The 17,586-nt window shown below is 43.4% G+C and overlaps 1 protein-coding gene across 1 annotated transcript in view; it reads right to left on the bottom strand.

The window, feature by feature from the left end:
• The window catches only part of STOX1 (storkhead box 1), a 67,125-nt gene that overhangs the window by 10,303 nt on the left and 39,236 nt on the right, over positions 1 to 17,586 (bottom strand). The window contains exon 3 of the mRNA XM_036734675.1: positions 2,133 to 2,285. Coding sequence (XP_036590570.1) covers positions 2,133 to 2,285 — 153 coding nt within the window. The remainder of the gene's footprint in view (positions 1 to 2,132; positions 2,286 to 17,586) is intronic.

Here is a 17,586-nt window from a genome sequence, read left to right as displayed (position 1 = left end):
TCCTACTCACCTCCTGACAGAAGTGATGGATTCAAGATGCAGAAGGAGTCTCAAACTTTTGGCCAAGGCTGATGTGAGAGTCTTGTTTTCTTTGACTATGTATATTGGTTACAAGGGGTTTTTTTTTTAATTTTTTTTTGGTTAATTTATTTCTTTTCAGCTTTCAACATTCACTTCCATAAGGTTTAAATTTTCTCCCCTTCCCTCCCCAAGATGGCCTGCCATCTGATACAGGCTCTACACATACATTCCTATTAAACATATTTTCACACTGTTTTAATTTTTTCAAGGGAGGCAGGAGTAAGAGAACAGAAGGTTAGAAGGAATAAAGCTTTGAAAGTTATTGGTTAAATTTGTTGTATACTTAAAAATAAAAGCAAGATGTTCATAATAGACACGCCATTCCAGATGTAATTCTCTCTGTCCATTCCACACTGTATATAGAAATACTTGTTTTATTTGGTATGTGTTTAAGGTCAGCATTAAAAAATGGTGCAAAAAAATCCAAAGAGATTGGATCAAATGGTTTTGTCCAGATCAAATTCTAAATATTGTTTAGTTATACATAACTAATATTCAAGTGCCTTGAAGGCAGGGACTGCTTCATTGTGGTCTTTGTATCAGCCACTCAACAAGTATTTTTAAGTGCTTGCTATGTGCCAGGCAATGTGCTAAGAAGCACTGACTTCAGGACATATTAGGCACTTAATAAATGCTTACTGATTGATTGGTTTTTCAAGTTGGGAAGTTACTAAAAATTTTTTTTTAGTAACTAATTTATTTTTAGTTTTCAACATTCACTTCCATAAGATTTTGAGTTTTAATTTTCTCCCCTTCTCTCTCCTCCCCCCTCCCCAAGACAGCATGCAATCTGCTATAGGTTCTGTTTCTACATTCATATTAAACATATTTTCACATTAGTCAAGACATAAAGAAGAATTAGAACAAATGGGAGGAACCATGAGGAAGAAGAAACCAAAACAACAAAAGAAAAGGAAAGCAAATACTATGCTTCCATCTGCATTCAGACTCCAAAGTTCTTTCTCTGGATATGGATAGTATTTTCCACTATCAGTCTTTTGGAGTTATCTCAGATCCTTGCATTGCTGAGAAGAGTTAAGTCTATCAGGGTGAGTCAGCTCACAATGTGATTGTTACTGTGTACAGTGTTCTCCTGGTTCTGCTCATTTCACTCAGCATCAGTTCATGTTAAGTCTTTCCAGGTTTCTCTGAAGTCCTCCTGCTCATTGTATCTTATGGAACAGTAGTATTCCATTACATTCATGTACCACAACTTGTTCCACCAATTGAGGGACATCTCCTCAATTTCCAATTCTTTGCCACAACAAAAAGAGCTGCCATAAATGTTTTTGTACATGTGGGTTCTTTTCCTGTCAAAACTATTTTTTAAAAATTAGTGCCCTGCTTAGATACAGATATTCTATTGTTCTGGAAAACAAGAGCATAAGCTCACAGCTGTAGAGACCTTAGATGCCATCTCATCTACTCCATACATAAAAGGAATTTTCACTGTAACAAACCTGATAAGAAATCATCCATCTTTGGCTTAAAAACCTCCGGTGAAGGGAAACCTACCAGCTCTTGAGGCAGGTGTCCTTCCACTCTGGGACTCCAGGGCCTTCCAACTTTAGAATTATGGCCCAATAATTCTGTACACCCTCATTTTACAGATGAGCAAACTGAGGGGCCCAGGGAGGTTAAGTGACCAGCCTGAGATTAACCAAGTAGTAAGTGTCAGAGGTAGGATTGGAACCCAGATCTCTTGATTCCAAACCTGTTATCTTTCTACGGGACTATCCTGTCCAGGTACCATATATTACCATACCAAAAATTTAACTTAAATAAATAATTTGAATATGTTAACTTAAATAATTTAAAATACTGTATATAAATGTCAATTGACTATTATTACAAAACTTATTTCAATATTTACAATGAACAAGGATGAAGTGCCATAGTGAAGATAAGGTATTTGTCACTGTTAAAGTTTTCTGGGCCTTCGACCTCTGATCCCTGTGAGTTTTGTTAAGGTGGCCTGGAATAGTGTTACCAACCAGCCACCCACAGCGCATCATTGATCCACCGCAAAGGAGGGAGGCTTCCGCCCCTACCTGGGTAGTGTTTCACCAGCTGATCCATCAGGGATTCCTGGGTCACCACAACATGAGCTGCGTTCATATCCGCTATAGCACAGCAAAGGACCTCAGCCAAAGGTATAAACTGGGACTGAGTAATTGGATTCATCTGTACTGGAAAAACATCCCCTATGGAGAAAAAAAACCAAACAACCAGATCTTGAAAATCCATAGTATGAAATGTCTGGACAGTCCCATTAGGACTACAAGTAGTTCTCAGCAAACACTTCAATTTTCTCCCCTTTCATGGAATCAGAGAGAACCAAACTAACATTTTTTAGCAGTGGGGAAACTAGGAAGACCGGAGGTGGCTACAGATGGTGGTCTCAGCACTTCCTTGCTGTGTGCTGAAGGGCAAATCATTTAACCTCTCAAGGCCTCCGTTTCTTCATCTACGAAATAGAGCAGTAATACCTGCAGAACCCAAAACACAAGGTTGTTGTGGGGCTTAAATGAGATAATGTATTGGGAAGGGCTTTGCAAAAGTTAGAGGCTCTGGGGCCCTCCCCAAAGGGCCTCCTCTCTGGTGACTGCCTCCATCAGCCACCATTTTAGGAAGGGCCCCTGTTTCAGAAACTATATAAAGACACAGCCTTGAGAATTAGGATGGGGATATTACAGCCTAGGTTCCCCACTCCTGTTCTAGTCCATTTAACAAACAAGGTCACATTGACCCCACCTTGGGGAACAAAGGGTAGCTAGGTGGCCCAGGGTGGCCCAGGATGCTGGAGTGAGGAAAGGCTTAATTCAAATCCTGCCTCAGACACTTACTTAGGTGACCTTGGGCAAGTCACTTAAACTTTCTCAGCCTCAGTTTCCCCATCTGCAAAGTGGAGATAATAGTAGCACCGCCTCTCCCAGGGTTGTTGGGAGGATAAAATAAGATTAAAATCTGTAAACACTTTGTAAACCTTAACAAATAAATAAATGGTGGCAATTCGCCTTCTCAGCCTCTGGACTAGCCAGGGGGCTCATTGGATAATCATTGAACCTCATGACTGCCTCAGACGGGGGACACCTCAGTTAAAGCCCCAAACGCTGAGAAGTAGGAATGATGGGAGTGGGAGGTGCTTAAAAACAGAGCTGGTGCTACACCCACCCACTCCCACCCACCCCCACACCCTGGTAATCTAGCATTTTCCCAAGATCCTACAAGTGGAGCTTATTATCCAAAAGTGACACGAGGTCCTATTTCTGTTGGGGCTGTGTGCCTACACAGGCCAGAAGCTGCAGAAAAGGGAGATAAGCCTTACTAACAGCAAATCCCTGGCCTGGCACCTCATTGCTAGAATGCGGCTCTTCAGGAAAGAGCTATATAACCACCAGTTGGGCCAAGAGAATCCCCTCGGCTGCCCCTGACCTAGAGGACAGAGAGAATGTTACAGGGAACAAGTGACGCAACCTAAAAAACAGATATCATTTTATAAATTTTCACAGGCTGTCACTTCTCTTGATGCTTAGAAGGCCTTCCCCAATCTCAAAACAGGAAACGAGTCCCATGTGCCTAGCAGGTCACATAAGCAAAGTATTTATTTTCCAATAACCCTCTGAGGGAGGCACTCTAAATACCAATGTCTGCATTTTACATACTACATCCACTTTGGGGGTTCATTCAGGATAATTTTCAAGTCCTTCTCATATGCAAATACCCAATGGAGAGATTCTCTATACAGGACTCTCATGTTCTTGGCTCCATCAGAGAAAAATTAGCATTTTCCCCTCTGTTTTGAGGCAGACAGTTTGGACAGTTCATTTTCTGGTGTGTTTTCTTTAAAAGTTAGACCAAGTCTTCTGAGATAATCTTTGCATGTTTGAATGCTTAAGTACTGAGACCTGAATCCTTTACAAGTATGAAAGGTAATATGAGCAGGATGGATTTAGCATCCCTAAAAGATTAGTACTAGGCATTCGCCTACAGCACATTATGATAGCTGATAATTTTTTTTTCCTTTTTAACCTAGACTTGTTTGCTCTAATTGGGAAAAGAACCCAGACAGCTTATCTGAGATCACTGGATTACAGGTCTACGGGATAAGGTTGGCCTGCAAACCCCAAAGAGTTAACCCCTAGTATTTCCCTCTTGGGAGCCCCACCACCGCCTTAGGAGCTTTTCTGGGTTGTTTTCTTTTAAGTTAAACCAGCCTGTCCTAGTGAGAGGTGAATTAGGAACTCCATTTGGATTACCCTAATGAATTAGCAGGGATTCCTTAGGTAAATTTCACATGACTTATAGTGAAGGGACTCAGAGGAAATCTTTATCTGGTCCTTTAGTCTTATCCATGGAGAAATTTTAGTATGCTTTGTATGAAAAGAGACAACTGGAAATGTTTTGTCTGATCCTCCTGCTGGCCTGCCTTATATGCTAAAGGAGATCATTGAAGGACCAGGATCATTTGATTTTTCACCCAAAGAATGAAGGAGTCACAGTCACTTATAATTGATCCCAAGCCCCTAATCCTTGTGGAGAGTACCCTATATATTCTGGGAACTCAGAGGGACCAAGACTTCCCTTTGAGATGAGAAATTTTATTTTCTCTTCCTTTTTAAAAAAAAAATTGTTTTGAGATTGGGGAAAGCCTTTGAAAGCATCAAGACAAGTGACAACCTGTGAGAATTTTACGAAATGGTATGTTTTTAGGTTGTATCACTATGTATTTTCAATCTTAAAGAATGTTAATTTCCAGATTAATCAGTGAACTATAGCACATACATTTTTCCTGAGATTTTTTCCTAGTGGAAAGCACTGGAGAAGGCATCCAAAAAGGGTCTTGCTGCATCTCTAGAGAGTTTCTAAGGCACTAGAATTAAGAGGGATTGAGAAAGGCTCCCTATAGAAGGTGGGATTTTCGTTGGGATTTAAAGGAAGTTGGGGAAGCAGGAAGGTGGAGATGAGATGGAAGAGCATTCCAGGCATGGGGCGCAGGCAGAGAAAATTCCTGCAATCAGGGATGGAGTGTCTTGTTCATGAAACAGCCAGGAGGCCAGTGTCACTGGATCAGAGTGGCATAAGTGCTGGATAGTAAAGTACAGAAAGACAAGTAAGGCATAAGGGGGCTAGATAATGAAAGGTTTTGATCACCAAACAGAACATTTTGTATTCGATCCTGGAGGTGACAGGACCCAGATGGCTGTGAAGGAGAAAGTGAGACTGCTGACCTTGCACAGCCCTCCCTCACTCAAATCAAAGTCACCTGCAAGTCACGTCATCATTTCCCTGATGCCATGGTCCTCTTCAAAAACGAAGGACAAACACAATAACAACCGATAGGCAGCCACTGCGGGGTGGGGGTGACGTATTAGGATCTGAGAGACTTGAGGTAAGGCAGACCCACCAGCAGGCTATTGTAATAGTCCAGGTATGAGGTGATGAGGGTCTACACCAAAGTAGTGGCCATGTCAGAGGAGAGAAGGGGGAGACGTATTTGAGAGATGTTACAGAAGTGAAATCAACAGGCGTTGGCCCGAGCTCGGATATGGAAAGGAGTAAGAGATGGTGAGGACTCCAGGATGACTCCTAGGTTGTGTGCCTGAGGGAGTGGGGGGATGATGGGGCCCTCTATAGTAACAGGGAAGGTGGGGGGAAGAGTTTAGGGTGAAAGAGAATGAGTTCCATATTGGACATATTAAGATGCCTACTGTGCGTCCAGTTTGAGACATCTGAAAAGCAGATAGAGATGTGAAACTGAAGTCAGCTGATAGGCTGGGGCAGGAGAGGTAGTTTTGAGAATCATCAGCTTAGAGATTGTGGTTAAATCCAGGGGAGCTCATGAGATCACTGAGTGAAGTAGTACAGAGGGAGGAGAGAAGAGGACCCAGGACAGAACCCTGAGGGACATTTATCATTAGAGAGTGTGATCTGGAAGAGGATCCAGCAAAGCAGACTGATAAGGAGTAGCCTGATCAAGAGAAAACAACCTCAAGGGAAGAGTGTCCCACAAACCTAGAGAGAAGAAAGTATCAGAGAGGAGAAGGTGAAGGAAAGGGCCTCAGAGCGGTCAAGGAGATGAAGACTGAGAAAAGGACATTGGATTTGGCACCTAAGAGATCATTAGGAACTTTGGAGAGAGCAGTTTTAATAAGGTCAGTAGCCAGACTGTAAGGGGTAAGAAGAGAGTGGGAGAAAAAAAGTAGAGGCACCTATTGCAGAAGGCCTTCTCACAGAGCTTAGCCACGAAGGGCAGAAGTGGGTACAGGATGGAAGTCAGTGGGGATGGATAGATCGAGCGAGGGTTTTTATGGGATGGGTATGATTGTAGGCAGTAGGGAATGAGCCAGTAGAAAGAGAGAGATTGAAAAGAAGTGACAGACGGGGAATGCCAGAGGGGACAATCCATTGGAGGAGATGGGCTGGAAAGGGGTCACTTGAACAGGCAAAGCGTTTAGCCTTGGTAAGGGTAAGGCCACCTCTTCATGGGAGGCAAGGGTGAAAGAGAAAGGCACAGAAGGTGTCTGAGCGATAGGAGATGAGGGAGAAGAGGGAAATCACAATGAAAGAATTCAATGTTTTTCTATAAAATAAGAGGCAAAGTTCTCAGCTGAGAAGGGTAGTGGAGGGGGAGCTGTAGGAGGTTTGAGTTTGGATGAAAAGCTCTCAGTGGAGAGCTGGAGAGTGAGCTGATGAAGGAGGCTGGGTAGGATTGCTGTACTGACATGGCTAGAAAGCAGTGAGGTCAGCATTTGAACTCAAGTCTTGTGACTCTAAAACACTCTCCACTAAACAGGGAATATTATCTGAAAGTCTAAAAGAGATGATCAGCTAGGAAAAGGTAGCACCTGAGGTTTACACAAAGGGCTGCACCCCAGGGATACCCCTATCAAGAGAGTTTTGTTTTTTGTATTTTGTTGATTAGTTGTGTCTGACTCTCCGTGACCCCATTTGGGGTTTTCTTGGCCAAGACGCTGGAGTGGTTTGCCATTTCCTTCTCGGGCTCATTCTGTAGGTGAGGAAACAGAGGCAAACAGGGTAAAGTGGCTTGCAGAGGATCCCAGAGTTAGTGTCTGAGGCCAGATTTGAACCCAGGAAAATGAGTCTTCCTGACTACAGGCCTGACATTCAATCCACTGTGCCACCTAGCTACCTCATGGTTGCCTTGGTTATGCTTAATTCTAGGGTACTCTGCCCGAGAAAAACAAATAAATCCATAATAAGCCATTTCTAAATGACACAATCATTTTGGTGAGGCTGCCCGGGGCATTTCAATTAACTTGGCACGAGCTTTGCTTTTTTTGGCATTTCACCCAAACCCAACTTTTTGTGAAGAAAACAAAGTACATATTTAAGCGTGTTATGACCCAGCGGAAGGAGAAAAGCCCTTTGGCTTTGTCCGCCTGGCCGAGTAATTGAGTCCTGTGCTTGTAATGAGGCCCTGGAGAGGTCCTTCCTTGCCACAGAAAAAAGCAGTCAGGAATGTTTAAGGCAGGGCTCAGGAGAGAAAGGCGAGAGACAGAACCTTGATCAAATACCTGCAGTTTGAGGAGTTGTGGGAAAGACATGCTACCCACTAGAAGAATGACTTCAAAATAAGTTAATTAAGTCTTTGAGTCAACGAACACCAATTAAGCACCTACTGTATACAAGTATTAGGGGAGATACGGAACTGAGGTAAGGTAGGGTTCCTGCCTTCGTGGAAACCACAGTTCAGCAAAAGTCTAAAATCCCAATCCTGAGGGTTATAATGCACTGTACCACTAGAGGGGGTGGTGGGGAGGGCTTCCTATTGCCACCAAGATCAAAAACAAACTCCTGAGCTTGGCACTGAAAGTCCTTCCTAATCTGACTTATTTTACCTTAGTTAGTTTTTAAAGCCCTATACAACCTGCTCCCAACCTACCTTTCCAGCCTCGTTGGACAGTACTCTGCTATCCAGTCAAACTGGGCCTTCTCTTTATTTCTCACACATGACATTCCCATCTCCACACTTTTGCACTGGTTGTGCCACATGCCACGAATGCCCTCTCTTTTCACTCTCCCCTCAAAGAATCCTTTTCTTCCTCCAAGACAAGGCTCAAAGACCATCTCCCTTATTAAAATGTAAGCTCCTACCCATCTGCTGAAAGAAAAGTGATGAACTCATGGCAGATTGAGAATGTATGTTCTTTGGACATGGCCAATGCCAACATTTGTTGTGCTTCATTATGAAGAAGAGGAAATGGAGGAAGAGGAGGAGGAAGAGGAGGAAATGGGAGGTGAGAAGAAGGAAGGGGAGAAGGAGAAGAAAGAGAGAAGGAAGAGGAGAAGGAGGAAGTAGAGGGGGAAGAAGAAGAGAAAAGAAGAAAGAGGAGGAAGAAGAAGAAGAGGAGGAAGTAGAAGGGGAAGAAAGAGGAAGAGAAGTAGGGAAAAAAGAGGAGGAAGAAGTGGAAGGGCAAGAAAGGAAGAGAAGTAGGGAAGAAAGAGGAGGAGGAAGTGGAAGGGGAAGAAGAAGGAAGAGGAGAAGTAGGAGAAGAAAGGAGGAAGAAGAGGAAAAAGAAGAGGAGGAGAAAAGAGAGAAGAAGGAAGAAGGGGGGAGAAGAAAGAAATAGGAGAAGAAAGGAGTAAAGAGGAGGAGGAGGAGAAATGTTAGTCCCTTCCAAATAGGAATTGTTTCATTCTTTGTACTTGAATTCCAACTACATACCATCATGCTTGGTACATAATAAGCACTTCATAAATGCTTCTTTACTGACTGTTCTCTCCCTCCTCAAATTAACTTCTATTTCCTTATCTGTTTCTATATACACCTAGTAGAATATAAGCTCCTTGAGGACAAGAATTTTTTCTTTTTTTGTTTTTATATCCCCAGCATCTAGAATAATGCTTTTCACGTAATAGTTACTTAATAAATGCTTATTATTGTTGAAAAAGAGAGCAACAAAAGGTTCAAAGGGAAATATCACTGCCAACCCTGTAGATCAGGAAACGCTTCCTGGAAAAGATGGCATCTGAGGTTGTGAAGGATGAACAGGAGTCCCACAAGTGAAGATGGGGCTTTGGCATCTTGATAAACTATAACCATAGATGATGCATTAAAAAATATTTTGGTGGGGGGGGAACAGCTAGATGGCACAGTAGATGGAGGACCAGCCCTAGAATCAGGAGGACCTGAGTTCAAATCTGGCCTCAGACATTTATTAGCTGTGTGACCCTGGGCAAGTCACTTAATCCCAATTGCCTCCAAATTTTTTTTCCAGATTTCATAACAGTTTCAAGTTGTGATTCAGTGTCATCAAGTATATATGGATTATCTATGGTGATATAAATATGATTAAGAAGGCAGTAAAGTGCTAAAAAAGCAGGTACACACCAGTATGAGAACATGTGATTATAGTGGGGAGGAGACAGAACATCTAGAATGGAAGCAATGAAACCTGGGGAAAATAACCAATTAAAAAAATGATTATTAATAATAATAATGGCTAACACTTACATAGTACCTTAAGGTTTGCAAAGTGCTTTACATATGTTATTTCAAGACTCCCTTTGAGGAAAAAGAAGCAGACGACGGCTCTGATGGATAGCAGAAACAGCTGAGCAAAGGGGAGAGAGGAACCAGCATCTCTGGGATAAAGCAGTTACTGGGACACAGAGCTGGGAAACACAAAACAATTTGAGTGGAATCCTAGGAGCGTGAGCTATGCAAGAAACAATCCCTTTCCTACAAAAAAAAATAATGATCTGTGGGAGATCCAATCCCATTGTGGAGAAAGGGAGGGCAGAAGGGACTTGTTTTGTTCTTATTTACTTTGCTATTCTGCCTTAATTAAAAGTTTTGTTATTTGATTTCTGGTTCCTGTCTGGTCTATTAAGAAAGAATGAGTTACATGGGGGCTCAGGCTGAAATTTGCCTGATTATGATCAGCTCCAACACCAGTCATGGAACCTACGGCAGCATGTGGCACCTGGACAGCAATTCCGAGTTGAATTTGGTGTTAGTTTGCTGGATTGTTCGATTAAGAATTTCCCCGGATTTCTGGATGGGGCCTGGGACGAACAAAAGTGTGAAACTAATCTGGGCCCCAAGCGTCACACCATCCAACGCTCCAGTAAAGCTGAGATCTTCTCAGTGTGAATAGTGCAGGTTGCCACCCACCATATAGCCTCTCCTTCTTTGGGACTGCTGTCTATGAATTTCCATACTGCATGAAAACACCTCTTCTGATTCTCTTAACAGTCTGAGGAAACCACACTGTCCATCTGTTGGACTTTACTCTTGATATGACACAGGCCACATCCCTCTCTGGCAATGCGCACTCGTGATGGTGCTCTAATATCAATACTTAAATGATGCTTCTATATGACATATATTCAGAAGATAAGTCTCAACGGGTTAGTACTATACGTCGGCATTATTGTTGCTTTTAGTACAATGCCTGAAACATAGTAGGTGCTTAATAAATGTTCACTGATTGAATGTTGACTGAAGGAAGGAAAACAGACACAAATTAGCTAAGAGATCACTGAATGAGAAAAGTCAGGGCCAAAATTAGAATCCATCCTTACTAACAGGTTTTTGCTCAGACCACTGGGGACACGTCTCAAGCATCTTTCTCAAAGTGGGACTATGTTTTGTTTTGTTTTGAAATCATCTTAACACTCTATATGAAGTCTACAGAAGGCATGAGATGCAACTAGACTGAACGAATCTCAAGGAGGCGCAGCCTGGGGTAGAGCTAAGGTATCAAAGCCACATCCACTGGTCACATGCAGGGTCCATGACACTCCAGAGAACAGTCAAAGGAGATTAAAATGTAGTTAAAATTGGATTTTAATATGTTGATGTATTAATAAAAAAAGAAATCTATAAACATGTGTGGTTTTCTAAGTTAACATGCAGCCTGTGGAGACATTGTGTACAGTTTAGGGGGCCCTGTTTCCGTTGGAGTTGGACTCAACTGGAAGACCTGGGTTCTTATGATGCCCCTAACACATAATGGCTGGGTAACCAGGAGAAACCACTTTAACTCTCAGTGTTCTAGGCCAGGGGTGTCAATCTCAAATAAAAACAGGATCACTGAGCCTCCCTGTGGTTGCATGTTGACTAAGAAAACTACATATTAACTATCTATGTTCTATATTTTTATTTATTTTGTTAAATATTTCCCAACTACATTTTTAACAGTGGGTGAGCCACTTTTTGATACCCCTTCTCTAGGCAACTCTCTAAGGTGGAAGATCTTAACCTGGGGTTCACAGAGAAATTTCAAGGGATCTATGGACTTGGATGGGGAGAAAAAATGACATCTCTATTTTCACGAGCCTTCTTTCAATTTTGAATTAAGCCACAAACCATGATTCTGAGAAGGCTTCACCAAACTTCCAAAAAAGGTCTAATGGATACATAACCTGCTCCCCACCCCATCCCTTGCCCACCCCATACTGAGGGTTTGCCCAATGCACTAAAGGCCTTCTTCCCTTTGAGAGTCCTGTGGGTACCCATAGAGCCCTCAGGCTCTCCGGCATCACTCATCATTCCGCCTCCTTCTCAATTGACACACCTTTGTTGATGACTAATGCATAAACTCCATAATACTTTAATGATTGTTCCTTCCCTCTCCCCAAAAGGTGTAGGAGGCAGTTGGGCATGGTGAAAAGAATACTGGATTTGGATTCAAAGTTCCTCGTTTTGAATTCTGCTATCCTCAGTTTCCATCTTTGTAAAATTAGTTGGCTCCCAAGGCCACCATCCTATAACCCACATGTTGAATTTCCTAGTGTCCTGCCCATTTTTAACCTCAACATTTTAATTCTGGATACCTAAAATAATTTTTTAAATTAATTAATTTATTTTTCATTATCAGCATTCACTTCCATAAGATTTTGAGTTTTAAATTTTCTCCCCTACCTCTTTTCCCTCCTCCCCAAGACAATGTGCAATCTGATATAGACTCTACATAGACATTCATCTTAAACATACTTTCACATTAGTCATGTTGTAAAAGAAGAATTAGAACCAAGGAGAGGAACCACGGGAAAGAAGAAACAAAAGAACAAAAAAAGAGAGAACAAACAGTATGCTTCTATCTGCATTCAGACTCTGAAGTTCTTTCTCTGAATGTTGATAGCATTTTCCATCGTGAGCCTTTTGGAGTTATCTACCTAAAAGAATTTTAAGGTCCCTGGTGCTGTATGGACACTACCAAATGTGTGAGTGAAACACGGATCACCTCCCCCTGGAGAGCAAGCAGTCCCTTTGGGATGTCTGCATTCATGTCCCAGCTCCACGCTTGCCCTGGGGTCAGTGAGGGAGCCCGGCCTGGCAAATCCTAACCCTAGTGAGCTTACACACAACACAGAGAATTTTCCCTATTATAAAAAGTTCAGCTCATACAGAAGTGTTTGTTGACTCTGTGCTAGGCAGCCGGCCAGAAATTCATGCATTATGGACCTTCAAATACTTTAACGGAGCCACTCAAACTCAGCTAATTACCCGGCCCGTGAAATCTGAGACCATCTTTTTGCTGGCCTGTATTGAATCACACTGTGGGAAAGGTATCTCCTGTGTGTGTTACTGATGACCAAAACGGCCGGCAGACACACTCGAGGCTGAGACAAAAGGATGCTTTGTTCCGTGTAACTTGAAGACAGTTCCTTGATTTTTAAAAAGCACTTTTATCCAGGACAGAATGTCCACCCATTTTTTTTTCAAAAACATTAAAAATAATACTCAACTTAAAAAAAACCCACAACCAAAGGTGTATCTTATAACAATGTGCCTCTCATTCTGAGATGGCGATAAGATACCATGCCCAAATCAACAGGGCATAAGATAGTGTGGGGCTTTGTTATACGGCTACAAGAGATTCAGAAAACCAACTGAAATTAAAACACAAACACAAACAAAAAAGGGTTAGCCCAGTAGTACTAGGCGGCTCTCCCTTTTAATAAAAACAAGTTGTGAAGGCATCCTTCTATGAGCGTCAAAGAGTTACCCATCAATAGAGGTCAGATATGCATCCAGGAAAAGAGACCAGGACACTAGAAATGGACACAGTCACAAGAGTTTTGGAAAAGACAATCCTTTATATTCAATGAGCTCCCTCCTAGAAATTGGTCTTCTGCTGAATAGTTAATGGGGTTCATTCAACAGGAACTTTTCAAAGGGCTGGAGCAAAGATATTCAGGAAGTCTATGCCAATCAAACCCCCCTTGTCGATGGGAATTTTTCCCCCATTAATTTTTTTTTTATTTTTAGTTTACCACACACGGTTCTCCATAATTTTGAGTTCCAGAGTTTCTTCCCTCCCTCCCCGCTCCCTCCCCAAGATGGCCTGGAATCTCATATAACTACCACGTATAACTTCACGTTGAATTAATTTATACACTAGTCAAGTTGTGGCGAAAAATTATTTCCCCCATTAATTGATGGGCAAGCATGTATTAAGCACCTACTATGTGCCATGTACTGATCACTGAGGATACTAAGAAAGGCAAATGACCAAGCAATCTTTGTTCTCCAGGAGCTCAGTCTAATGAAGGAATCACCCGCCATGTACAAACCTAATGTAGTCAGGATAAATCGGGGATGCTTTCAGAAGAAATGCGGGAATATCAAGGACTGGAAAAGGCTTCTTGTGGAAGGTGGGGCGTGAGCCGAGACCTGAAGGAAGCAGAGATGAGGAGGGAGTGTCCCAGGCATGGAGGACAGCCAGACCAGCCTCCCTGGGTCACAAAGGACAATGAGACTGGAAAGGTCTGGAGGAGCCAGGTTCTGGAGGGCTTTGAGAGCCGGGCAGAGGCTTTTATATTTGATCCCAGAGGCAACATAGGGCACTAGCTGCTGGAGTTTAACGAAGGGAGGAGAGGATGGCTATGAAGTGAAGCAAGTCCTTCCGCTAGACGTGAGATGAATCCTAGCACTGGGATCACAGGATTCAGAAGACAGCAGAGGTCATCCAACTCCTTCACATTTTATAGAGGAGGACTCTGCGGCAGCCCAGAGAGGGGCAGGGATGGCCCAAAGCCACACAGCCTGCAAGAAGCCTCCATACCCTCCTGCCGGTCACACCCCATTACTTGACTGACTAGTGGCCCTCCCATGACATGGTTTTCCCTTCAATGTACATTTTACCTTGATACAGATTTTGGGGTGGGGAGAGCCATAGGAGAACATGGTATGAACCCTGAACCGCATCTCCCTGTGAACATCCCTGTCACCTCTCTACCCCAGCGACTGTCCTGGGGGCAGTCAGGCATGAGAGAACCTCATACCTTTGCTCTTCTAGTAGACCAGAACTGAGCTCTTAAGGAGATATCTCTTTCCTCTGGAGACCATCCAGGCAGAAAGACCTGGAGTGGACTCAATTAATAAATTAAGAGAAATCTCATCTGCTCTTTCCAGGTAGTTGTTTTCTTGAATGCGTTGACTGAAGGCCAGAGTGAAGCCATGGGTAACTGAGTTCACATACTGGGAGAAGTTATTCATACTACCTGCTGTTACTATTATTACTTTGGGACTCCCTCATCCGCTCTCGCACTTAGAATCTTAGGATAGAATGTCGCTAACTGAAAAAAAAAAAAACAAAACTGACTCAGAACCACACAACCAGGATGAGCGGGAAATGGGACCTGAACCCACATCTTCTGGCAGCAGAGGCCAGCTGGCTATCTAGCCACTATCCCATGATGCCTTTCTCTGTCATCATCATTCTATCTTGAGACTTGATGGACAGCCTGGTGCACTGGAAAGATGGCTGAGCTTGAAATCTGAAAGGCCTGGGTTCAAATCCTGCTTCTGTGACCCAGAGCAAACCCTTTAACCTCACCCAGCCCCAGGCAACTCCCTGGGACTTTTCACCTAAGCCATAGGCAAAATCAAAGTCTGACTGCAACAATATAGCCCAATGCTTCTTATTCGTATTTTTTAAAAAACCAATCAGATTTATTAAGGGCCTACTGTGTGGCAGGCACTGTCCTAAGAGGTGATCGGAAAGGCCTACTGGAAGTTCATATTTATAAAGAGTCGCTGGCCATCGGTGAGATATCCTGGTTAATGAGACAGTGCTGGGCCCAGGTAAGAAGCCGTGGACTCAGGCTCAGGATATGGGGGCGTATTGAGCTCCAGCACTTCTTAGATAGATCCTAATCTTTGCAATCCCTACCTCACTGAGCTGGAGGAAAGGTTAGTGGGAAAGCACTACCTACAACCAATTAACAAGAATTTATTTAGTCCCTGGTTCTCAAACTGGGGTCCATGGTCCCCAGGGGTCCCCTGAGACCCTTTCAGGATGTTCACAAGGCCAAAACTATTTTTACCATAATACTAAGATGTATTTCTATAGCCTACATAAACAAAAGCTCTTTAGGGTCTCTCAATGATTTTTAGGAGAGTCAAGGGGTCCTGGGGCCAAAAAAGCTTAAGAAGCCCTGATTAAGCGCTTACTCTTTGCCAGACAGGACATCAAGGTGCATAGTGGAGAGAATGCTAGGCCTAGAGTCAGGAAGACCTGAGTTCAAATGCAGCCTCAGACACTTGCTAGCTGTGTGATCCTGGGCAAGTCACTTCACCCTGTTTGTTTCAGTTTTCTCATCTGTAAAATGGGCTGGAGAAGGAAATGGCAAACCACTCCAGTATCTTTGCCAAGAAAATCCCAAATGGGATCACAGAGAATCAGAAAAGACTGAAAATGACTGAACAACAACTGTATTAAATGTGGATTGCACATTTCTAGGAGCTCGTCCATCCCAATTCACTCCCGACATCAGTTAGAGTGGACACTGCTTAGCTTTTCTTTTCTCATTCAAAAGGTGCTTCAAGAACTCTACAGTGTCCCAGGGTGACCCAAAGGACACCAACTATCACTGACGTGGGCCCTCTGTAGGAACCTCAATGTAGAGCTGGGAGGGTCCTCAGAGGCCGTCGAGGCCAAACTCCTTCTCCTCCCAAGGAGGGAAATGAGGCCTTAGAAAGGACAAGGGACTTAACCAAGGTCACCCAGGTAGTGAGAAGAGAGCCAGGATTGGAACTCCAAATCTGGCCCTATTACTTTTTTCTAACTATCTGGATGGTTGAATTCTGGATTTTTTGGTGTGGTTTTACTAAGATTGTAATAATAACCCCTGCCTGAGAGGCAGAGAGAGATAGATGGATTTGGGTGCAAATCTAAACTCTGAACCATGCTTGTTGAATGACCCTGGGCAAGTCATTGTCCCTCCTTATTTGTGAAACAGAGATAAAGTAAAAATACCTGAGTAAAAATAGATAAAATAAAATAAAAACATCCTGCAGTGTCTTGTGAGGGTCAAATGCACTGTAATGTTTGTGAAATGCTTGCCAAACTTTAAAGCGCTGTATACACACATATGTCATCATCGTCATCATCTCTAGTATTGTTTACCTACATGTTCCCTGCCCCAACAAGTTTATCTGCAAAGTCTGGAACGAGGAACCCACTGGTTCCCAGAAGGGAGGTGAACAATGGCAGGTTCCCAGGCCTGCTTAAAGTCAATTCAAAGCCTGAGCTGCTGAACTCTGGGGTTAGAGGTGGGGGCCATCAGCCATCTGGTGCCCGGCAGGAGGGGCTTAGGGAGGAATTCTCACTTTCTGCTGCTCTGGCGGGGAGCCTGCCCCTCACACTCACGAGCACAGGATGTGCACCCATCGAGGGAATCAGTCCTTGTGCCAAGCTGAGATTCCTGACTCACCCCGTGCAGTGGCAGGATGGGAGCCATCCAGCCTCTGTTATCTAGTTTTTCTAGGACACAGTTCCTTTCAATATTAACAAAACTCCAGCTGGTGTACAGTGAGAAAAACTTTGGAGTCAAAGGTCTGAGGTTCAAATACTAGCTCTGTTCATTACTAGCTGTGTGACCCTGGGCAAGTCAACGAGCCCATCTGAAAAATGAGGCACTTGAAAGGAAGGTTTCCTAAGGTCCCCCTCTGCTACAAAGTTTCACACATTTCTCTAGATAATCAAGGTCCAGGGTCTGGGTCGAGGGTTGTGGCCCATGGCATGAAACAAAGCAAAGTTAACACTTCTGCCTTGACCCCCCTAACCGAACCCAGGACCTAAGAGCTCCAGCAGCACAGCTAGAAAGACCCCGGAGTCCCAAGGGAGCCAGGAGACCCAGGTTGTGGTCCCAACCTCCAGCATTAAATAGCTGGAGCTCTCTATGGAACCTCAGCCTCCCCATCTGCAGGACTGGGGCATTGGACCAGAGCCAAGATTACCTTGTATTTCCATTGTATAAATTCTGTATCCACTCATATGTACACTTGTTGTTTCCCATAGAATGTCAACGAATTCCTGGAGGTTAGGGCCTGGTGTTTTTGGTTTTTATTCCCAGGGGCTTGAAAGATGCTTGTCGATATATTGATCCCACACCAGCTATTTGTGTAACTTTAAGCAAGTCACTTTTCCTCTTTTGGCCTCAGTTTCCTCTCTGGAAAATGGGAGGGGGCGGGGTAGAGAGGGAGGTGATCATCGATCGATAAGGTCCCACTTAGGTCTGACATAT

Source organism: Trichosurus vulpecula, chromosome 8 (genome assembly GCF_011100635.1).
Source record: "Trichosurus vulpecula isolate mTriVul1 chromosome 8, mTriVul1.pri, whole genome shotgun sequence".
Lineage (NCBI taxonomy): Eukaryota > Metazoa > Chordata > Mammalia > Diprotodontia > Phalangeridae > Trichosurus > Trichosurus vulpecula.
Note: the sequence above shows the minus strand (reverse complement) of the source record. Positions and strands in the feature narration are given on the sequence as shown.